Source organism: Budorcas taxicolor, chromosome 10 (assembly GCF_023091745.1).
Source record: "Budorcas taxicolor isolate Tak-1 chromosome 10, Takin1.1, whole genome shotgun sequence".
Classification (NCBI taxonomy): Eukaryota; Metazoa; Chordata; class Mammalia; order Artiodactyla; family Bovidae; genus Budorcas; species Budorcas taxicolor.
In genome coordinates, this window is record NC_068919.1 from 100,904,729 (window position 1) to 100,928,654 (window position 23,926).

The 23,926-nt window shown below is 41.5% G+C and overlaps 1 protein-coding gene across 1 annotated transcript in view; it reads left to right on the plus strand.

Annotated features, from left to right (window-relative positions):
* CTDSPL2 (CTD small phosphatase like 2) overlaps positions 1-23,926 on the plus strand; it is a 72,707-nt gene that overhangs the window by 21,775 nt on the left and 27,006 nt on the right. Inside the window, exons 2-4 of the mRNA XM_052646961.1 lie at positions 2,965-3,174; positions 20,841-20,979; positions 22,567-22,716. Of these exons, the coding sequence (XP_052502921.1) occupies positions 2,989-3,174; positions 20,841-20,979; positions 22,567-22,716 (475 nt within the window). The 5' untranslated portion in view covers positions 2,965-2,988. The remainder of the gene's footprint in view (positions 1-2,964; positions 3,175-20,840; positions 20,980-22,566; positions 22,717-23,926) is intronic.

Genomic DNA, 23,926 nt, shown 5'->3' on the forward strand with positions numbered 1-23,926 from the left:
TTGTAAGTTTCTAAAATACATATGTTGTATATATTATTTATATATATCTGTACAAAGCTTTTCTACTACGCTTGATAAAGGTTGAGAAAGAACATAAAAAAAAAGATGGAAAAATTGGAAAACGTGAACTTAAGTGAAATGGGAGCACTGAACATGAGATAGGGAAAGGGAAGCAAGCTGGACAGAAGACCGTCATGTAGTCCAGCTGCTTTTAAACATGACTGCTCGTTAGAAACATGTCTGGAGCTCTGGAGAAAAAAATCGATACTTGGACATTTGTGTTTTTCAAAAAATGTCAAGATAATTCTGATGTGCGTCTGGATTTTAAAAGTGGCTGCAGGCGTCCCTGTCGCGTCGTGAGTGGTCTGTGTGGCGCAGAGCTCTGCAGTCGTGTTGGCCAGTCGCGATGCAGTGGCAGTACCTGAGCAAGGGCTGCCTGGTCGCAGTCGGGAAGGGCACTTGTCAGTTTTCACAACCAACAGCCTGACAAAAAATAAGAAGGAAGTACAGCTGCAAGCCGTAATGGGAACATGATTAACAGTATAGAATAATCACGAACAGTGGGGGGTGTCAAGCAGAGTGGCGTGGTAAGTGGAAGAGCATGCATGCACATGTTTTCACCTGCCCGGCCAGCCTCTGTCTTTTGGTTGGTTCATTTGATCCTGTTACCATTTTCTTAATTGTTTTGGGTTTATTTTCTGTAGGTAGGTCTTTTCCTTCTCTTGTTTCCTGTCTAGAGAAGTTCCTTTAGCATTTGCTGTAAAGGTGGTTTGGTGGTGCTCAATTTGAATTCTCTTAGCTTTTGCTTGACTGGAAAGCTTTTGATTTCTCGACATCAAATCGGAGTCTTGCTAGGCAGAGCGTTCTTCGCTGTAGGTTCTTCCCTTTCATTGCTTTACATGCATCACGCCATTCCCTTCTGGCTTGTAGAGCTTCTGTTGAGAAATCGGCTGATAGCCTGATGGGAGTTCCCTTGTATGTTACTTGTCATTTTTCCATTGTTACTTTTAATATTTTAATATTTTATCTCTGTCTTTAACTTGTGTCAGTTTGCTTACTGTGCGTCTTGGTGTGTCTCTTCTTGGGTCTATCCTGCCTGGGACTCTCTGTGCTTCCTGAACTTGGAAGTTTTTAGTCATTGTCTCTGCAGGTGTCTTCTCAGGTCCTCTCTCTCTGTCCTCTCCTTCTGGGACTCCTGTAACGTGAATGGTGTTGTGATCCGCATTGTTCTAGAGGTCTGTTAGGCTGTCTCCCTTTTGCTCCGTTCTTTTCTGTGTTATGTTTCGTGACAGTGGCGTCCGCTGTCCCGTCCTGCAGGTCATCTGTCTGTTCTGCCTCGGTCATCTGTCTCTTTAGTGCACTGTGCGCCTCGGCTCTTTAGTTCTCGCAGGTCTTTGGTTTTCCCAGGATCCTGGATCATCTTCACTATGATGATTCTGATTTCTTTTTCTGGAAAGTTGCGTATCTCTACTTCATTTAGTTGTTTTTCTGGGGTTTTATCTTGTCCCTTCATCTGGGACATAACTTTCTGCTTTTTCTTCCTAATTAATTTTCGATAATGTGGTTTCTGTTTGAGCCACTGTGGGACTGTGGTTCTTACTTCTTCTGATGGAGGAGGTGCAGAGGTAGGAACTGGTAGTGGGAAAAACTGGGTCTTGGTCTGGTGGGCAGGGCCTTGCTCAGTAAAACTTTAACCCAGTTATCTACTGATGGGTGAGGTTTCACTCCCTCCCTGGTAGTCGTTTGGCCCTGGGTTCTACAGGCTCTGGGGTAGGGTCAATGGCGACTTCTAAGAGAGACTTCCAAGAGGGTTTACGCTGAGGGGGCCTGCCCCACCTGCAGCCACCAGCACCCCCTCTCTGTGCTGAGCCCCTGCCGACCCCCACCCCCACAGGAGGCTCTCCAACGCCAGTTGGTGTCTCTGCTCAGCCTCCTGTGGGCTCACTGCTCCTTTCCTCTGGGTCTTGGTGTGCGCAAGAGTGTTTGTGCCCTCTAAGACTGCAGTTTCTGTTTCCCCTAGTCTGTGGAAGTCCTGTAAACAAATCCCGCTGGCCTGCAAGGCCAGATTCCCTGGGGATTCCCAGTCCCTCTGTTGGACCCCCAGGCTGGGGAGCCTGGCGTGGGGTTCCCGACCTGTGCGACAGTGGGGGAGCTTCTCTGGCGTCGTGCTCCGGTTTGTGGGCCACCAGCCGGTGGGCATGGGGCTTGATCTCACTGCGGCTGTGCCCCTCCCACCATCTCGCTGAGGCGGCGTCTTTGCCTTTGGGTGCGGGCCGTCTTTTTCTGTGGGCTCCAGTGCCCTCCTGCCCTTGGTGGCTCAGCGGCTAGTTGGAGTTTTGGTGCTCTTGCAGAAGATGAGCACCATCCCTCTACTCCGGCAGCTTGAGCCAGATGAGTTTGGTTTCTAAAGGGTCGTTACATATGGTGAGATCAAATCCTGTAAAATGATTGACTCAGTCTCGTCACACTTGTGTACGTGTTGATTATTAGAATTGTGTTCTTGGAACTAATTCATTCAATGACTTGAGGGTTTTTTCCACTACACTGTGATCTCCAGAGGGTAAAAACCTTCTCTCTCTTGTTTCACCAGGCACTTACTTAGCCAGTAAATACTTGTTGAATGAGTGATTAAATGAATGGTAATGTCAGCAAGGTTGGAGGCGATATAGTATTCTGAAAGGAACGTGCGCATCCTATTAGATCACAGGGTATAATATTTCAGAAGCTGTGGGAAGGTTATTTGGAAGAATGTAATAAAATTCAAAGCACTATGCCTTTCAATTAAAAAGTTAGTTTCTTGGGAATTCACTGGTGGTCTGGAGGTTAGGACTCTGCACTGTCACTGCTGAGGGCCTGGTTTTGATCCCCATCAGGGAAACTAAGATTCCACAAACCTAGGTAAACTGGGCACCTTTGGGTACGCTAGGCTTAATTTTAATAACCTGTATTATTTTTCTTTTATAGTTTTACATGTGACACCCATAAAAGATGAGGCTGAGAACACGCAAAGCTTCTCAGCAATCAAATCAAATCCAAACGCAACGCACTGCCAGAGCCAAGAGGAAACACTCGGAAGTTGACGACAGCCTGCCTTCAGGAGGGGAGAAGCCGCCGAAGAGTGAGACCGGCCTGCTGTCTTCAATTAAAAAGTTTATTAAAGGAAGCACACCCAAAGTAATGGCTGCACCTGCTAAGTATACCTCTAAGAAGGACACTCAGATTGTGTACTTTAAGCTTATGAAGATGAGAGGTCTGATATTGCTAGAGCCCCATTTAACGGAGTGTGTCTACATTTTAGTGTTGAGTAGTTACGTGTAAAATATTTAATGGTTGGTCAAGAAAACAGTATTCTACTTAACTGATTCAGTTAGCCTTCTGTTTTTTCAGCTTAGTATTAAGGGAAGTAAAAGAAATATTTCTTAGTCATTTGAGTTATTTCTTTTTTTTTTTAATTCATTTCAAACATAAGTTGAAGTTTCTTGTTAATTTTGTACATTATGTAATTAGGAAGATGATTTATCTGTCTGAATTCTAACCCTTGTACAATGAAAATGTTTTATTCATGGAAGGGAGAACAGAGTTACTAAAGAAAGAATGGGGAGTTCCCTGGAGGTCCATGGTTGAGACTTGGCACTTCCCCTGCCATGGGCCTGGGTTCAGTTTCTGGTGAGGGAACTAAGACCCCACTGGCCGTGTGGCGAAAAAAAGAGAGAAAGGGCACTAACCAGGCGGCATGAGCCCTGGGTTCGTGCTTCATACTCCGGACCAGCTTGAATTCTAGGAAAAGCCGTTTTCCCCTCTTAGCCCCGAGAAGACAGTAAGATGGGCCTCATGCTGACGGCCTCGTCTGCCTCAGAGTTGCCCTCAGATCAGATGGCAGACAGGTGGAGAAGCGGTTTGAGAAGCTTCAAGGCACTCTGTAGAGAATAGTGTTATTATCCATTGTATGTTGACTTTATCATCACTATTGACTACAGTTGTGTTCTTACTTCGGATTATTCTATATGGATAGTTTCTTACAGTGTAAATTTGTCACTTTGGTACGTAGAAAAGTAAAATGTTATTTTTTCATAATGATAGATTTCCTTTGCTAATTTTAAGTATAATTTTTAAAGTTTCTTTGAGTTAATTTACATAGACCTGTAGGTATTCTAGTAGTATTGTGTAAAAAAGATGAAATTCCTTCCAGAAACAAGAATGCCTGAGTCTTTAAATTCCCGTTGGGTTGTCCTTAGTCGTCTGATGAGAACATCACTGTGTCGAGTTGGTTCCTGAGCAGCCCTAACTACTGGGAAGCCCTTCTTCACCCTGAAGACAGTGCGCCTGCCTCTCCTTCCCCACGTGTTCTTTTTCCCCTTGTGCAAGTCCAAGCGCTCGGTCGCTGTCCTGGCTGGATAGTGCTCGTCTTCATTATGCAGCCGTATGTGATAACAGGCTAGCGTCTTGGTCAGCTGCTTCTTGGTTACCTTGGTCCTGAAAGGGAACAGCCAGAAGTGGAGATAGGGTTGTCGGTCTCCTGTGTCTTCTGACCTCTGCCCACTCCTGCCTGCTTCCTGTCCATCTAGTAGTTCTCGCTCTTCTCTGTTGGTCAGCAGATTTTTCCATGTCAGTCAAAACACTCAGGCTTGTCACTTATTTTTTTTAAGCCAAAAACTAAAATTTTGTTATGCCTATCCATTAGTGGATGGGGCCAATAAAAACCTGTTTGCAAGCTAATTTCTTATTCATTAATTCATTTTTTTGAGCAAGGTTTTCACCACAACTACAAATTCATTTAATTCATCCCAGCTTTTATTATTATATTCAGTAAGATTTTTGTGATAAATTAGTATTTGAATGCCTTACTGAACTCAGAGTATACTGTTTCTTTTCCCATCTACTATCCTTTTGTTAGAAGTAAATTAAAAGATTATTTTGTCATTTAACTGCTAATGAGGTTATGCTGTTGTGTTGTTTATTTGCTAAGTTGTGTTGGCTCTTTGCAACCCCATGGACTATAGCTCACCAGACTCCTCTGCCCATGGGATTTCCGGGCAAGAATACTGGAGTAGGATTTCCTGGGCAAGAGTACTGGAGTGGGATTTCCTGGGCAAGAGTACTGGAGTGGGATTTCCTGGGCAAGAGTACCGGAGTGGGATTTCCTGGGCAAGAGTACTGGAGTGGGATTTCCTGGGCAAGAGTACTGGAGTGGGATTTCCTGGGCAAGAGTACTGGAGTGGGATTTCCTGGGCAAGAGTACTGGAGTAGCTGCCGTTTCCTTCTCCCTGGATCATCCCGACCCAGGGGTCGAACCTGCATCTCACATTGGCCGGCAGATTGTCTACCAGTGAGCCACCTGGGAAATTTATACTGGCTTCTAATTATTAATTCTTATCTAAATTGTTATTAAACCATCTTCTTAATAATGCATTATTCTTCTTAATATGCTTTACTGTGTATTTATGTTAATAGTGAACTAATAACACCTCTTAAATGAACAATATATGTTTATTAAATTAAGTATTCTAATGACTTTTATATCAAGTTAGGGCTAGAATACAGATTAAAACTTATTGGCAAAATGTTAATAAAAATGGATCAGTGATACTAAACTGGCAAGAATACTGGCAGTCGTCCGAGCTAGAAGTTCAGTTCAGTTCAGTTGCTCAGTGGTGTCCGACTCTTCATGACCCCGCGGACTGCCGCACACCTGGCCTCCCTGTCCATCACCAACTTCCGGAATTTACCCAAACTCATGTCCATTGAGTCGGTGATGCCATCCAACCATCTCATCCTCTGTTGTCCCCTTCTCCTCCTGCCTTCCAATGAACACCCAGGACTGATCTCCTTCAGAATGGACTGGTTGGATCTCCTTTGCAGTCCAAGGGACTCTCAAGAGTCTTCTCCAGCATCATAGTTCAAAACCATCAATTCTTTGGTGCTCAGCTTTCTTTATAGTCCAACTCTCACATCCATACATGACCACTGGAAAAACTATAGCCTTTGCTAGACGGACCTTTGTTGGCAAAGTAATGTCTCTGCTTTTGAATATGCTATCTAGGTTGGTTATAACTTTCCTTCTAAGGAGTAAGTGTCTTTTAATTTCATGGCTGCAGTCACCATCTGCAGTGATTTTAGAGCCCCCAGAAATAAAATCAGCCAGTGTTTCCACTGTTTCCCCATCTGTTTGCCATGAAGTGCTGGGCCTGGTTGCCATGATCTTCGTTTTCTGAATGTTGAGCTTTAAGCCAACTTTTTCACTCTCCTCTTTCACTTTCATCAAGAGGCTTTTTAGTTCCTCTTCACTTTCTGCCATAAGGGTGGTGTCATCTGCATATCTGAGGTTATTGATATTTCTCCCAGCAATCTTGATTCCAGCTTGTGCTTCCTCCAGCCCAGTGTTTCTCATGATGTACTCTGCATATAAGTTAAATAAGCAGGGTGACAATATACAGCCTTGATGTACTCCTTTTCCTATTTGGAATTAGTGTGTTGTTCCATGTCTAGAAATCAGAACAGTAAAGAAGAGCAGAAAGCCTGGCTGATACGCAGAGACCGAGCTTCAAAAAGCCAGAGTCGTGAGCCAGGCGCGAGACGATGTCAGGCGCCTGGGAGGGGGACGCTCAGAAGGGAAGGCAAGGCCAGGCCATGACGTCCAGTTTCACCATTAATTTTAAAAGGTCACAAGAAGAGAAAGCAAAGGAACCAAAGAAGCCAGTGGCTACATAAGAAATTTTCTAACTAACTTGGATTTAGAAAGGACCCTTGTGGAAGTAAGAGAAGTACTCTGCCACTGAAGACAGAGGATGATGAGTCATGAAAGAATACGAGGGTGCAGGCTTTCCCCAGACAGAGTAAGCTTCAACTTTGAGCTGATGATAGAAGATAAATAAATGACCAAGCCAGTAGCATAGAAAGACTCAATTCTTTCTTTCTTTCATCAAGAAAATTTTCAGTCCTAACATAAGGTAGGTGATGATATGAAGATACCATCTGACCGCTTTGAGACAGAGTCGAATTGTACCTGGGTTAGATCCCAGCCTGTCCCTCGTTGGAGAGGCAGTCGTGCCTAGTAGGCAAGGGTGCAGGCTCTGAGACCAGGCGCATCAGTTTCAGCTCCAGGGTTGCTGCTGACAGCTGTGTAGCCCTGGCCAGGCTGCTTACCTCTCCTGTGCCTCAGTGTCCTCACCTGTGATGTAGAGATGGTAGTAGCAGCACCATGTGGTTTGAAAGCGTGAGCATTTATAAGAAGGTGTTTTCTGAAAGCGCCAAGAATGACAGGGCACGCAGGAGTGCACAGCGACTGACTGTTCACTGACTGTGACACTTGCTTTTAGTTTTTTTTATCTTGGACAAGCTATTGTAACCACTATTGTTATAATTAACATTGTAAGTTATCTAAATTCACTGAGCCTAAGTTTTTTAACTTTTTAATCTATAAAATACCAAATGAAGGTTATAAAGTACCTGATACTCAATAAACACTAGCTGCCAACCCATATCCAAATTCTGAAAAAGACAACACCACTGTATTTAAGACACTGAGATAAAAGATACATTTTAAATACTATTTTAGATCCCTTATTCTCATATGTCAGTTTTAGAATTAGCTTGTCTTTCTCCAAAGAAAACCTACTGGGATTATAATACTATATCACATGTATATATCATTTGGTGAGACTGTACATCTTAACTGTATTGAGCCTGCCAGTTCATGATCATGATATATCTCTGTGTTAATATAAGTGTTTTTAATTTTTTTGTGCTAATCTGAAGGTATTATACATACTAATTAGTTCCGTTCTTAGGTATTTGATGTTTTATGGTGCTGCATTAAATGATATGATACATTTAAAGTTTTTACTTTGTTTTTTGCTAATATATATAAATATAATTAATTTTTCTGTGCTGACTGGGGTGCTATGTGAAATCCCTAGGTTTATTTAATCATTCCAGTCTTGAAGATTTCATAGGGTTCTATACACATACAATCATATCATATACCAGATATGGCTTCCTTTTCTGATTTCTAGACCTTTTATTTCTTTTTCTTCATCATTGCATTGGTGAGGGCCTCTAGGACATTGAGTTGAAGTGGTAAAAGCAAACATTTGTCTTGTGACTGGTCTTGGGGGAACAGAGTTTGTTTACATTAGGTATGATGTTAGCTAAATGTCTGCCATAGTTATCTTCTGGCAGTTTGAGAAAGTTCCCTTCTATTCCTGGTTTGCTGTAAGGTTTTATTATATTGGATTTTGTCAAAGACTTTGCTGCATCTAATGAGATGTTCTTCAGATATTCCTCTTTTAATGTGGAGTAGAACATAAATTTTTTTAGCTGAAAATTAAACTTGTATGGCTGGATACGGTTTGCTGCTGTGTGGTGCGGTTGTTGTTCTTAGAGATTTTCTGTGTCTTGCTCATGAGGGTTTGGTCTGTAGTTTTGATTTGTGACACTTTTGAGATTTTGGGATCAGAGCTACGCCGGCGTCTTGACGCAAGAACTGTCCCTCTGCTTCTCTGTTCCTGAAAGAGCTTGTGGTGACAAAGTATCATCTCAGCCTTAAATTATCAGTAGAATTCAGCGGTGAATTCTGGAGAGGGATTTTTGGAATGTGACTTGGATTTCTTTGTGTGATAGCTTTTTACTATAAATTTGAGCTTTTCTCTTTTGGTTTGAATTTCGGTCATACGTCTTTTTCCAGGAATTTGTCTGTGCATTGAAGTTGTCAGTTATTAGATGTGAAGTCTTGGCAGTGTCTCTCTGCCAGCTGATGAACTCGGTGGGGTCTGTGCTGATGCTCTTCTCCCTCCTGATGTGAACAGTTTATTTTTACTTTGATCCCTTTGCAGCTGGAGCTTCTTCAGTTTTATTACTTTTTCAAAGAACCAACATCTGTCTTTGTACATTTTCTCTTTTCTTTCCACTGTCTATTTGATTTTTACTTGTTATTTTTAATATTTTCTTCTACTTTATGTTTGGTTTCCGCTTACTTTTCCAGCTTATACAAGCGAGAACTTAGATTAGGAATTAGTGAACTGTTTATGTAAATATTTCAGATAAGTAACATTCAAGTCTTTACAACTCGACTCTCCCACTGCAGATGATGCATAAAGGAATGAGCACGGCTTTGGCTGTTGGTACTTGATTTTCATGTAATCGTCATAAAATAGTGTCAGTCATTTCATCCCCGCCTCCCCCACCACCATACTAAAGTAGAGAAACTGCTTCTGGTTTGCTGGTCATACGGAGACAGTGTGTTAGACTTGGCGTTTGTACTGTAGTTTCCCAGCCCCTTGCTTAGATCAGTAATACTACACTTCACTTTTTTTCTAATTCACATATTTAAAGCTATGCGTTTCAAAGTACTCCTTTCCCATACATTCTGACTGTATTTTTATTACCTTTTGGTCTATGGATTATTTAGAAATATGTTATTTAATTGCCAGATCACATATTTGGGCATTTATTAGATATCTTTTAATTGCTTATTTCTAATTTAATATTATTGTGACCCAAGAACATATACTGTGTGACTTCACTTCTTTGGTGTCTTTTGATATTTTTTAACATATGGACTGTTTTGGTAAATGTCCCATGTGTTTGAAAAAAATATGTACATTCTGGAATTGATCAGTACAGTTCTGTAAATATCCGTTAATCAGATAGTTTGATAATATCCAAATACTCTGTGTCTTCTTTTAAATCTCCATCTCTTAATTATGAACTCGTCTCCTTTCAGTTCTGTCAGTTTTTGCTGCGTATGTTTTGAAGCCCTCTTGTTAGGGGCATACACGCTTGTGATTGTTGGGTATGAGTTATTACCACTGTGAAATGTCTCTCATCTCTGGTAATACTATTTGCCTTGAGATTTACTCAGCCTGATACTGATAACCACACAGCTTTCTTTCTTACCATTTGCCTGATACACCTTTCCCCACCATATGTATGTGTATTTAAATTGGCTTGTTTATTTACATTTAATGTAGTTAATTAATATGGTTCAGTTTAGAGTTTCCCATCTTGTAATTTATTCTGTATTTATCCCATTTGTTATTTTTTACTCTGTTTTATCTTGCCTTCTTTTTGATGAACTAGTTATCTTTAGAATTCCACTTTATCTCCTATGTTGACTTTTTAACAGTTAATTTTATGGGGTATAATGAAACACAGTAAGACACACTGATTTAAATTATATGTTTTCATGAATTTTAACAGAATTATACACCCATGACCGAAAAGTATCCTTGGAGCATTGCAGACCATCTCACAGCACCGTCCTAGACAGCCGTTGGCCTTCTGTTGCTATAGAGTGTGTGAATCTTCTTTAACGTTACCTGTGCATATAACATGTCTTGCTTCCTTCATTCAGCATAAAGTTTTTGGATTCATTTGTGTTACTGCATGTATCTGTAATTTATCCCCTCTCTCTCCTGTGCCCCAAACAGTATTCCATTGTGTGAGTATACCACATATCACAGGACTTCCCAGGTGGTGCTAGTGGTAAAGAACCTGCCTGCTAATGCAGGAGACATAAGAGACGCAAGTTCAGTCCCTGGGTCGGGAAGATCCCCTGGAGGAGGGCATGGCAACCCGCTCCAGTGTTCTTGCCTAGAGAAGACAGCGGACAGAGGGCCCTGGCTGGCTGCCGTCCATGGGGTCGCAGAGTCGAGCACGGCTGAAGTGGCTTGGCACTCACGCACCACATACCGTGATTTGTTATCCACTTGAGTTGTTTCTGCGTTTTGGCTATTGTGAATGAAGTTGCTATGAATATTTATGTTTTGAATCCATGTGTGGACATTTGTTTAAGTTAAACCTGGGTGAATAACTAAGATTGATATTGTTGGATTATATGATAGATACATATAATGTAACATTATTGAGATGTGATTCACATGGCCTAAAACTCACCCATTTAAGACATAGGTTCAGTAGCCTTTAGTATATGCACAGAGTTATGCAGTCGTTACCACAGTTAATTTTAAACCATTTATATCCTTCCCTAAAGAAACTCTGTATCCTCTGACTGCCGCTTGTCAGCTCTCCCTTCCAGCTCAAATTTTCTCCCCGTTTGTTGGGAGTGATTTTTTACATTTTGTCTTGTGAATTCATTAGTGGTCCCTCTTGAGCAAGTGGTTCTTAAACTTTTTGAACTTAGGATCCTTTACAATCTTATAAATTATTGGAAACCCTAAAGAACTTTTTGTTTATGGGGGTAATATCTATCTGTATCTCAGATACTAACAGGAATTTTGAAAATATCAAAATTTTAATTCTAAACCCATTACATGTTGGTACAATTAATATTTTAACTATTTTCTAAAGACAAAGAGGGAGTTAGTGGGAAACAGGACAGTATGCACGGTTCTATGGCCCTGTTTTTCTTCTGATATTCTCTCTCTCTCCACGTTTATTTCCGGCTGTGCTGGCTCTTGGTCGCTGTGCAGGGCTCTCTGGCTGCGACAAGGGGCTGCCCTCTAGTTGGGTGTGGGCCTCCCACTGCAGTGGCCTCTCGTGCTGAGGAGCATTGGCTCTGGGCTCGAGGGCTTCAGAAGCTGCCGCCTGTGGGCTCGAGGGCTCGGGCTCGGCAGCTGTGGTGCTTTGCAACCAGGGGTCGAACCCGTGCCCCTCGCGTTGCAAGGCAGGTTTCTTAAACCGCCGGACCAGCAAGGAAGCCTTACAGACCTCTTGAACGGTTGCTTCACAGAACATAGCTTGTGGTTGTCTTTGATACACAAAAAGGAAATTACACAGGTATTTAGACAGCGGAAGAGTCTTTTAGTATACTTTTTAGATAATTGCAGCTTTTATACCGAAACTTGACAAGTGGTGTGATATCTTAAATTCTTGTTCCAATATTGACTTTGAAAGCTCTACAGTGATCTTTTTATTGGTCTGTCCTGCACTTGGAATGAATCTTTTTACCTACATATGATTTTGTAACATCATGCACTGTTTTTTTGGTTGGGAAAATAATGGTTCACTTTATCATGTAAGTCTTCCACATATGTATACACATTGACATATCTCATTATTTATTTAATGTTTAGAAATCACATTTCTGAACAACCCCACTGATCTCAATAGAACAATATTGGGAAACTCTTGAGATTAACAATGGCTTGTCCAAGGTTCCTAAAATCCCAGTTTTTATCTGAATGCTCAAATTTTATTGTTGGCAACAAAAAGTGTATTAGTTTTTGTTGAGTTGCTTTGTTCATTTTTCAGAAAATAATCTACTTCAAGTAAAGATAGTTTTCTATCAGAAAAAGTGATCTACACTTGATCTTAGCCAAAAGGCCAAGAAGCGACCAAAAAAGTGATCTAATTCAGCTTACAACTCAACAGTCAGTCAGATGCTTTTCCTCAAGACAGTTGTGGAAGCACAGTCTGCCGCAGAAGCGCTGTGTGTGTGCTTCCCATCTTGTCACATAGAATTTAGCACCTGTTTAAGGGCTGAGATATAATTAGTTTCACGGCTTCGTCAGGGACGGTCTCAAGTATAGCTGACTTTTTTTCCCCGTGCGAGTGCATGGCTGTGAAAAATGCAATAACCTTGGGTGCCCACGTTTTGATTTGTGCTAAGGTGGCAGTCATCATAAGCCCTTTTTTTATTTTGCATAGTCATCACAGACATTGACACAAGTTATTCCAGGATAAACTGAGATGCAAAAAATTAATTCACTTGTGTTTGTTACCTTGCATTCATGGTGAAGAAGACCTTTGATGATTAGTTGATACTAGTGTCAGATGCGGAGAAGGCAGTGGCACCCCACTCCAGTACTCTTGCCTGAAAAATCCCATGGACGGACGAGCCTGGTGGGCTGCAGTCCATGGGGTCGCTAAGAGTCGCACACGACTGAAGCGACTTAGCGGCAGCAGCAGTGTCAGATGAGTGCAAGTCACACACCGGTGCCAACTCATCGTCTGTTTTTCCCGTTAAGGCTTCCGGTGATGTGCTTCATCACTAGAAAGTGGAAGCGTCTGCTGCTTTCTGTCTTCTTGCCTGCTGGCCCGTCTGTGTCTGCCGTCGCTGCGCGCAGGCGTCCTCCGGCTGTGGCGGGAGGGCCGGTCTCTGTTGCCGCCCTTGGGCCTCTCATGGCGGCGGCTTCTCCTCTTGCACGGTACAGGCTCTAGCGCTCAGTCGTTGCGGCAGAGGAGCTTAGTTGCTCCACGGCACGTGGGATCTTCCCGGATCGGTATCGAGGCAGTTTCCTGCGTTGGCAGGTGGACTCTTAGTCACTGGGCCACCAGGAAAGCCTCTGCTTGTTTCTTTTACTGACTTGCATTGAGTAGGTTTTCAGCACTCTGTGTAAGAGTTTGTAAGTCTCATGAGTATATACCTTGTTTCAACCAAAGCAATATAACAAACTTACTTTCTGAGACACCTCATTGGGTTTTGTAATTTAAGCTTGAAAGGCTATAACTATTTTGGCTTTTAAAGATCTCGTGTACATCTAAAGTATTGTTTCCTTTTTAAAAACTGAATGATTGTTCTCAAATGACAGGACAGCTGAATTGGCACTATAATTCTCTTTGAATATGTTCTGTTGCATAAGACAATTTTGTAGCCAAAGGGACGCTAACTTTATCTTATTTTCGTTTGTAATTTACAATTGCATCTAGTTTCCTTGGAGTGCATTTCTCCCTGTCATGAGCTATAGCATTCCATGTCAGCTTCATCACTAGGCATAGCAGACTGGAATCACAGATCACCCAGCTCCCTCTTTCAATCCAATAATCTGTTCTTGATTATAAATTATAATTTTTTTAAAGAATTACTAAATTCTAAAATAACTTTAGAGTCAGTTTTAAAGACCAAATTTAATAATATTGCAAAGCAAAACAATGAGAGTACCTTTATTGTGTTTCCATATATATGTAGAGAGAGAAGAAACTCTGAGACTTCAGAGTACTTTACTGGAGTATAGTGAGGCTGCAGAGGTTGTAGCAGGTACCAGTGTTGAAGACAGCTAGAAAGGACATATTAGAACTGTTGAACACAGAGATCTTTTGAATTTACTCATGTTTGCCTTAGTGGTATCCATTCCTTATTGAAGATTTAGAATCTCATCTGGTATTATTTCTTTTATGCCTGCTGCTGCTAAGTCGCGTCAGTCGTGTCCAACTCTGTGCGACTCCATAGACAGCAGCCCACCAGGCTCCACCATCCTGGGATTCTCCAGGCAAGAACACTGGAGTGGGTTGCCATTTCCTTCTCCAGTGCATGAAAGTGAAAAGTGAAAGTGAAGTTGCTCAGTCGTGCCCGACTCTTAGCGACCCCATGGACTACAGCCCACCAGGCTCCTCCATCCGTGGGATTTTACAGGCAAGAGCACTGGAGTGGGGTGCCATTGCCTTTCTGTTCTTTTATGCCTAGATAATGTCATTTGTTATTTCTTACCAGCTAAAAATGAATTCTGTCAGCTTTTCTCAGAATGTCTTTAAAGTGAGCAGTTTTTGAAATCTGTATATCTCTTACCAGTCTTCGCTGTGGTGTGTCTGTCCTGAGCTGGTAGCCGTCGCTCGCGGCCTCTCACCCTTGCTCGTCTTGGCACGGGGCCTGTGTGTGCTCGGTGTGTTCAGTGCTTTCCGCAGTCCTCTGGCTGCTGTCTGTAGTCATTTTTTGGCAGATGCCACATGAAGCAGACACAGAAACAATATTCTGAGTTCTGTGCTTTAAAACCACTTTTACTGCATATGATATCCTTGTCTCACAGTTTCTCTTGATTTTTAAAAGTGTTATTCCATTTTCTTCCAGGATTAAATGCACTGCTTTCAAAGTTTGATGATAGTCTAATTTTCTCTTTTTAAACAAACATTTTTCCTTGTTCTCCAAAGAATTTTTTTTCTTTAAATTCTGGCAAGTTTAGGGTCTGTCTTGTCGTTTTTCTGGGTGGGTGGCTGTGGTCCAACAGTGCACTCTCAGAGCCCCCTGGCAGGCCAGTGGTTAGGTTACAACTGTGAGCTCTCCCTGTTGGAAGCGCTGGATTCAGTCCCTGGTGTGGGCCTTGAAGACTGTGAAGCTGAGTCGCACAGACCAAAACACAGAACAAAGCAGGGCGCGTGCGCTCCTGGAGTGGACCCTCGGCTGTGCGTGTGCGGAGAGCTCTGCGATGCTCGCTCTTTCACCGCGGTCTTGGCCTTGGTTTCCTGCCCAGGGACTGCTGTTTTCTGTCTGTGGGATCTTCCTTAGTATCTGTTACATTTTGATGTCTTAAACTCCCCTCCCCCCAATCTGACCTTCTAAATCTCATCAAGGCACACAGTCTGTCCTATTTACTAACTTTCATGTCTGTCCTAGTCTTCATTTCTGGAATGTTTTCCTCTTTTATTTCTGTTTTGTTCTGTCTCCTCATTCATGAGCTTTTCTGACTCTGATGTGTGTGCCATATCACTTTTTTAATGTCTTTTGTCAGTTTTGAAATAAAGGTATAATTTCAATCTGTTCTCTTAATGCATTTTGGGGGGTTTCACCACAGGACTCTTAGCTTCTTGACCAGCGATCGGCCCCCCACCCCATGCAGTGGAACCCTGCAGTCTTAGCCCCTGGACAGCCAGGGAGGGCTCTCGCACACCTGTTTTCCTGAGCTGCTTTCTTTCACTTCTCCTGTGTTTCGCTATGGGCTTCCCGGGTGGCTCAGTGGTAAAGAGTCTGCCTGCAAATGCAGGAGACACAGGTTGGATCCCTGGGTTGGGAAGGTCCCTGGAGAGGGAAATGGCAGCCCACTCCAGTCTTCTTCCCTGGGACATCGCATGGACAGAGGAGCCTGGCGGCTACAGTCCACGGAGTTGCAAGAGAGGGACAGACTTAGCTACTAAGCAACATTTTATTACAGTGATTTTGTGTGGAATTTGAGATCTATGCTTTCTTTTCTCTCATTCTTACATGAGTTTTTCTAAATTTTTAGAATGTATGGTTCAGGGTATCTTTTCTAATCACTTTTGATGTTTTTGAATAATGTTAAAAATACAGTGATTGCTTTTTGAGTTTTGCTCTATGTTTATCCTTCTTTATTTTTGTTTAGTTGATAAGTTGTGTCTGACTCTTTTGCCACCCCATGGACTGTAGCGCGCCAGGCTCCTCTGTCCATGGAATTCTCCAGGCAAGAATTCTGGAGTGGGTATTCCATTTCCTTTTCCAGGGGATATTCCTGTCCCAGGGGATATATCCGTCCCAGGGATTGAGCCTGAGTCTCTTGCTTGGCCGGTGGGTTCTTTACCACTGAGCCAGCTAGGAAGCCTTCTTTGTCCCTATTCATTGTTCATCTGGAACTTTCCTTTGCTTTTCTGTTGTGCCTTTTTCTGCAGGGAAACTTCGACTCCATTCCTAGCAGCTCCCCCCATGCAGCCCTGTTCTGTAAGGGAGCTGTAGCTGGTCAGCGCCAAGAGCTCCTGGGAGCCGCACTGCTACCATTTCCATCGTGGGTCCCTTTGCTACTGGATTGAGCAGCAGCCCCTCTGCCCTGTTTCATCTGCTGCCATCAGATTGGCCTGCCATGCTCTCCTTTGAGTACCTACCCTCTTAGCAGCTTGGGGTGGCTTCTCCTGGCCTCAGATGGCTCCCATTCTGTCTTGCATTGCTCTGCTTTCTTCAACACTGATAAAGATGATTCCTTCGGTATTACGGCTGCTGGTTTGTCCTCATCGGCTTGGAGTTTGGGGGAGAAACCTTGTTTCCTGGTTTCGTTATAAATGTGCTGTTGGGTTTTTGTTGCTTCTTTATTTCTCTGTATTTCCTTTGGGATTCAGAGATTTAGAATGCTACCTTCCCAAGACTTTACCCTTAAAAGCGTGTCTTAGAGGCAACTTTGAAAAATGCAGATTCCAGAGAAGACATTGTAGGGTTATTAAAAAAATTTTAAATAACCTGTACAGTAATGTAGAAATGTTACTTTTCCTAGTTCCTCTTCTAAAACTCATCCTATATCCAAAGATGTCCCCAAATTATATACATGAGTGTTTAAGAAAGATGAGGATTTGGTGACAAATTTCAGAATTGGAGCTTCATCAGACATTTAAATGCATTATTCTGAAGAATAGAATATTATTGTCAATGACTGCAGAAGTCTATCCCTGGCCTTACTAGTTTTCTGTTTCTCTTTAGAGAGGTAAGCTAACGTATCTGCATGTATTCTCCTCTGGCCACAGTGCAGTGTCTCTGCTGGGTGTGTGGCGCCTCCACACTGACAGTCAGCTCATGTGCGGTTGAGTCGCTCAGTCGTGTCCAGCTCTTTTGCGACCCCATGGACTGTAGCCCACCAGGCTCCTCTGTCCATGGGATTTCCCAGGCAAGAATACTGGAGTGAGTTGCCGTTTCCTTCTCCAGGGGATCTTCCTGACCCAGAGATCAAACTCTCATCTCCTTCGTTGCAGGTGGATTCTTACCAATGAGCTGCCAAGGATGCCTGTTAGCTCTTACACGTTGATCTTGATATATATTGATAAATAGGGAAATAGTTTCAATATAACATGAGTGGGTTTTGGTTTATGTATGATTTTTTCCAAACTGGACAAGGGATTCCTTAATAATGGAGGTAGAATTTTATGCTACACACAGTTTTTATTTAAAAGTAGTGACCTTGGAGAAGGAAATGGCAACCCACTCCAGTGTTCTTGCCAGGAGAATCCCAGGGACGGGGGAGCCTAGTGGGCTGCCGTCTCTGGGGTCGCACAGAGTCGGACACGACTGAAGTGAGTCAGCAGCAGCAGCAGCAACCCTGTCGTGGGAGGTTACAGCTCCCGCTGTGTTACAGCCGAGCGCTAGACATGGACCAGCTGTAAAGGGAGAAACTCGGTTTTACCCGTGGAGCCTCCCCAGCAGATCGCAGACCTGTTTTCCAAGCTGCTGGTTTCTGGTGTATAACTACTAGTGTTTCTTAAGGGTTTCCCCATTTGATTTAGCTTTGTGAAGTATCTTTTCTCTTAATCATAACTTGCTTTTCAAGCAATGGTACATGACCTGGTTCAATGTTTGGTTCTGAATTTATAAACTGATGTGTTTAGATATCTTAATGTAACTTGACAAGTCCTCAGTAGGGAACTGTGAATTTCTGTAACATTTTGATATGTTTTAAAGCACCTGACTTAGATCTTTTTGAATAAAGCACTCTCAAAAAGAAAAAAAAATAAAAAAATAAAAGTCGTGACCTGTATCAGGGACTCCCTCCTGAAGAGGGAGCCCCCTGGTCTGTCATGGACTCTTCTTCTCATCGGGCAGTTTGCATTTCCTTTCGTGCCCATTTTTGCAGTCTTCCTGCCCTAAAGCTCCACGTGTCGGCTCCCATAAAACTTTGTCTCCGCTTGTTTTGAATCCCTTTCACTAAACTCCGAGGCGGCGTTTTAGCTGCTCTTAGCTGCTTGCCTGGGGCGTCCAGGCCATTTCCGGAAGTCCCCATCGTTGGTTTTCTTGGTGCTGTGGCTACAGATTTACAGCGGCTTTGGCTCGTCTGCCTCCCACGTACCCTTCTCTGCCCTCGTGGACCCATTTTTCCCTGTAACCCTTGTTGTTTCTAGGGTTGCAGAGTGAGCGTTTTCCAGGGATGCATGTGTGTATCTACATTTAGCAGATGCGCTAAGAGGCTTCTTCGGGAAAACGCTGGAGCTTAGAGTAGTGAGTGGGATAAGGCTTTGCAGCATTATTTCTGTTCGTGAGGACTTTATGAAAAGAGCCCCTATAGTTTTCTTGCGATGAAGATCCAGTGTTTCGGATTTGAGGCTTCCTGGTCGTCATTTTTAAGCGCAGGGGAATAGTAAGCAGCAGCGGAATCACATTATGCATCCCTGACACATTATTTTGTGCTAAGGAGCTTGTCTTGGGGAGCCTACGTAAAATTAGAGAAACTGGTGGGAAAAGTAGAGTTCTGTATTGAGTGATATTTGCCGTTTTACCTTTTTTTCATTTTGATCCAGATAGGGAATTGTGGAATTATAATTTTGGCTATTTGCAATACCAAAGTTTGTTTCAGAGACAGTAAAATAATATTCAACTTTTAGAAAATGCACAATAGTATATTATTATTTGCTGTGGAAAAATCTAATCCTTATCAGAAGATTTCAGGTATTGAAACAGCAAGAAATTATAGGCCAGTATTACAGTAATGTAAGAAAATTGCTCATGTAGGAAATGGCTGGAAGAATTGTACTAATGACAAAAAATGGGGGTACAGATGGAAAAACCCAGGTTCTTGCATGGAGTATACTATTTTAGTCAGTAATGCAGATCTTCCTTAATTTATGGTAGGGTTATGTCTGATAAACCCATTGTAAATTGAAAATGTTGTAAGTTGAAAATGCCCTTAATACACTTACCCTACCTGACATCATAGCTTATCCTAGCCTACCTTTAACATGCTTGGAACGCTTTTTAAGTGTTGCATATCTTATTTAACATATTGAATACTGTACTGGAAGTGAAAATGGCTGTATGGATACAGAATGGTTGCGAGTGATCGTGATCAAGTGTCTGGCTGTAGCCTGGCATCACGTGAGAGTGGAGTGCCTGCACATTGCTGGCCTGGGGAAGAAACAGACTTCAAAGCACAGTTTCTACTGAGTATCATGTATTGCTTTCACATTCTGACCTGTAAAAGTCAGAAAATCTTTAAGGCAAACTATCATAGCTGTGTATTGCAAAATAGTGTCAACTGGCGATGTGGATTTGCCCCCTACGTAAGGAAACTAATAGAGAACTTCGTTAGAGAATAGACTCCTTAGTGTTGATTGGGACCTTTTGAGGATTGAGGTTGGCATAGATGGATGGCGGTGGACAGGCCCTGTTATTTTTATGTCATTTTTGGTGATATGTGATATGCCAGCAGATTCCAGTCGGGCTCACTCAAGGAAACGGCCCCTGCTCTTTTGAGTGGCTATGAGGTGTTTGTGTCGTGTGATGACGTCAATGGATGCTTTCATGACTCTTGCCAGAGTTTATTCTGTGTTTTCTTCTGTTGTTAGATATTTCTGTTTGTTTCTCCTTGATACGAAAAAAAGAGAATAAAGCAATTAACAACATATTTTATCTTCTTAAAAACCTGAGAGAAGCAACATATATTAGTTTCAGGCATATAGCCTGACTCAGTATTGTATACATTGCAACACGGTCACCACAGTAAGTTGAATTAATATCTGCCACCATTCTTGGTTGCAGATTTTTCTTGTGTCAAACCTTTTAAGGTTCACTGTTACGGGCACTCTCACCCACGCAGCGCGGCACTGTAAGCGCGGCCGCTGCGCTGCGCGCCGTGCCCCCGGGACCTGCGGTGTCGTGTGGCCCTGTGTGCCTTTCGATAATGCTCACCAGCCGTTTCGTTCACCCCACCTCCCTGCCTCCGGCAGCCACCAGTCTGTCCTCTGTGAGCTTGGTGGGGGTTTTTTTTTGTTGTTGTTTTTAATTCTGCATGTAAGTGAGATCATATGGTATAAGTCTCTCTCTGTCTTTTTCACTTAATGAAATGCCCTTTAGGCTCATCCATGCTGTCACCAGTGACAGGAGTTCATTTTTTATGGCTGAATAATATTCCACTGTTTGTGTACATGTGTCTGTATTCACTGCGTTATTTATAATAGCCAAGATATGGACACAACCTGAGTGTCCATCAGTTGGTAACAGATAACATTGGCTATTGTAAATAATGTAGTGAACATATTTTATCATTTTAAAAGTGTGTAACATGTGGAGAATTCCCTGGTGGCCTAGTGGTTAGGACTTGGCGGCTGCATCACTGTGGCCTAGGTGCAGCCCCTGACTGGGGAGCTAAGTCGCACAGAGTGGCAAAAAAAATGTAAGGCAAAAAGAATGCAACCTATTCAGCAGAATGACTCTGTTCAATGCATGCTTTTTCTTCTTATATCTTAAGGAAGAGAGAGAAAATCCTTCAAAACGGAGTAGGATTGAACGCGATATAGATAACAACCTGATCACATCAACACCAAGAGCAGGAGAAAAGCCCAACAAACAGCTGTCTCGAGTAAGACGGAAAAGTCAAGTAAATGGAGGTTTGTTGATGTTTACCTGGCACTTTATTAGGTGTAAGCAGAGGTCACTTGATACGTTTTTTCCTCTGTTTTAAAAAAATCTACTTTGAGCAGTTTCTGCCTTTTTATAATCTTTGTATTAAGTATGAATACCATGAAGTAAATTGAAATTTACCTCCCTAATGTACATCTACTTTGATGAGTTAAAGTGACAGTTAAAGGCAGAGCAACCAGCTTTATACTGTTTGGCAAGAAAATATGTATGAAATTTCTTAAAGCAGTAATAATTTTTATTATGAATGATAATATATATGAGTAATATATATTATTATATGTAATATATTGTGAATAATATAATAAAGTTTTTGAAATGTGTATAAAGAATTTGTTTCTGGATTATGAAATTTCAAAGCTCAGAGGCGGCTTGGAGCTCTCGGGTCAGTGTTTCTCAAGTAGGGGTGTCTCTGTCTGCCAGTGGATATTTCTCAGTGTCTGGAGACCTTTTGGTTTGCCGCAGCCTGTGGAGAGGTTGCTGCTTGCATCTAGCAGGTAAAGGCCAGGATACTGGTAAACGTCATGCAGTGCACTGGACAGCCCATAACAAAGAATTATCCAGCCCAAAGCCAGTAGTGTTACTGTTAATAAACCCTCTTCTGGGTCAGTACCAACACCAAAAAGGAGTAGAACAAGATGGATAAGCAGAGAAAGCTTGAACAGCACTTTAGAGCATGGAGTGCTGCCTTTTAACAGATGCGATTTTAAGCACAACAGTAATAATCATTCCTCAATTTCTTTCCTCTTTTTTTTATATGATTTTTTTTTTCTCAACTTCTTTCCTCTCAATGCAGTGACTTATCTCTAGAATTGACCATCAGGGAGGAAAGGGATAGACAAGTTAGCAGACCTCTAGCAAAGAAAGAAGGAAAGAAATGGGGTAAAGTTGTGGACGGTTGAGGATGATTTATTTAAACGTTTCTAACTATGTTTTCCCAAAACCCATTAAATATTTTATTTATAAGAAACTTGGGGAAAAACCTGGTTATTCTCCGTGAGCACTCTGAAGTGGTGCCGCAGCATCCATAAGTGACGTCTGACGCTGCTATACATGTAGTCTTTTTCTGTATATATAGTCTTCAGTAAGACTGGTTGCCTCTATTTTTTAGCTGTTATTTGTTAGACATAGAAATAGAGGGTAAATTTTGTGAAGTAGACAGCATCCCAAAATGTAAATAAACCAAGGCAGAATCTTTACATTTATGTTTTTCATATTGTAGCTTGCTTGCTTTACTTACAAAGAGTTTGTTTCATTTTCTTTTAAACAATGTTGAATTTAAGGCTTCCAGACTATATAATTCCAGATATAAATCTGCTTTGTAAAAACTCAGTAAATTTAGCATTTACAAAGCATTATAAATAAATTTATTATAAAGATCATTTGATTTGCAAGTGACTTACCTCAAGATTTCTTTAAACAATAAGGTTTTTAAAATTAATGTTAATCAATTTTCATTGTTTTGAGGGAAAAAGTTTCTTAATGAATGGTTTAGAACACATTTGTGAAAATTATGTTTTCTAGATTGCAACCTTTTTCTTTTGTTTCTTTCTTAGAAGCTGGTAGTTATGAAATGACAAATCAACATGTGAAACAGAATGGAAAACTAGAAGATAGCCCTTCCTCTGGCAGTCCTCCAAGGACTACATTGTTGGGGACCATATTTTCTCCTGTCTTCAACTTTTTTTCACCAGCAAATAAAAATGGTAAATATAAATCACTAACCATAATTTGGGTTTAAAAATCGTTTTCCTGGTTTTTTAAAAGGTCTGGGTTTTTTTGGCATAGTTTTGTTAGCATCTTATGTTTGTTTTCAGCTTCATTAAAAATACACAATTTCTAAAACGTACTTTTTTTTGTAGTGACTGAAATAAATGTAGGTTATGTTTAATTTTGTGTAAGTTAATGAACTCTGCTTTAACTGTCTGAAAAGCTAGATGATAAACTTAGGGCTGGAGGGAAAGTATTATTTTTTATGTGTAAGAATGATTTTTGCATCTTTAGAGTATGTACAGGAGAGAATTGAGAAGCATTTTCTATATTCTAGAGATCAGTAAAGTAGAATTTGTTGAATATTTTAAGTGAGTTGAGACCAGGTTATTTTTTGTAATACAATTTATTTTTATTATCATTTGCTTGGTTTTTTCCCCACCTCTGAGAATCCTCAGTTTAGACAAACAGTAAAACTACCCTAATTCAAATGAATTTAAGATTTCCATTGTATAATGCCTTTGCAAAAAAATGGCCTTCTCAACATATTTTTCTAGTATTTTCTGATGTCCTGTCTTTGCTGATGATTAGTATCTAATTTCCTACTGAAATTATTTGAGGGTAAGAGGTCAAGTGTCTTTATTTTCGCCTCTACTATGTTGTTTGATGTATTATTCGGCTCATGGGAAATAGCCATTAAATACTTGTTGCCTGATTATTTAAATTCTAATTTGAATTATGTTTCTGGATGATAAAGCAGTTTTTAAAAGGCACAATGGTACACTATAAAGTCAAGATACTGTATGGGCAGAAAAATGTATTAGCACATTAAAGGACTGTGAAGTCTTAGACTAGAAATAAAACAAAAAACCTGCATTTAGGGACTTCCCTGGCAGTCCAGTGGTATGATTCCACGCTTCCAAAGCAGAGGACATGGGTTTGATCTCTGGTTGGGAAACTAAAATTCCACATACCTCACGGTGCAGCCAAAAGAAAAAAACCCACCCCCCCAAAAACCCTACCTTTAACTTTAACCCAGTATACCCTAGACATTTCTTTTTAAAGTTTATTTATAGTTGTATTGTTGCCTATTCCAGGCTGGGTCTAGTGCCTGAGAAATCTGATAGATTGATTCAAGAAGGATTTCTGTGGTGAATGACAGTGGAAAGACAAGGAAGCAAGGACACTGAGGATGCTGGCGTGAGA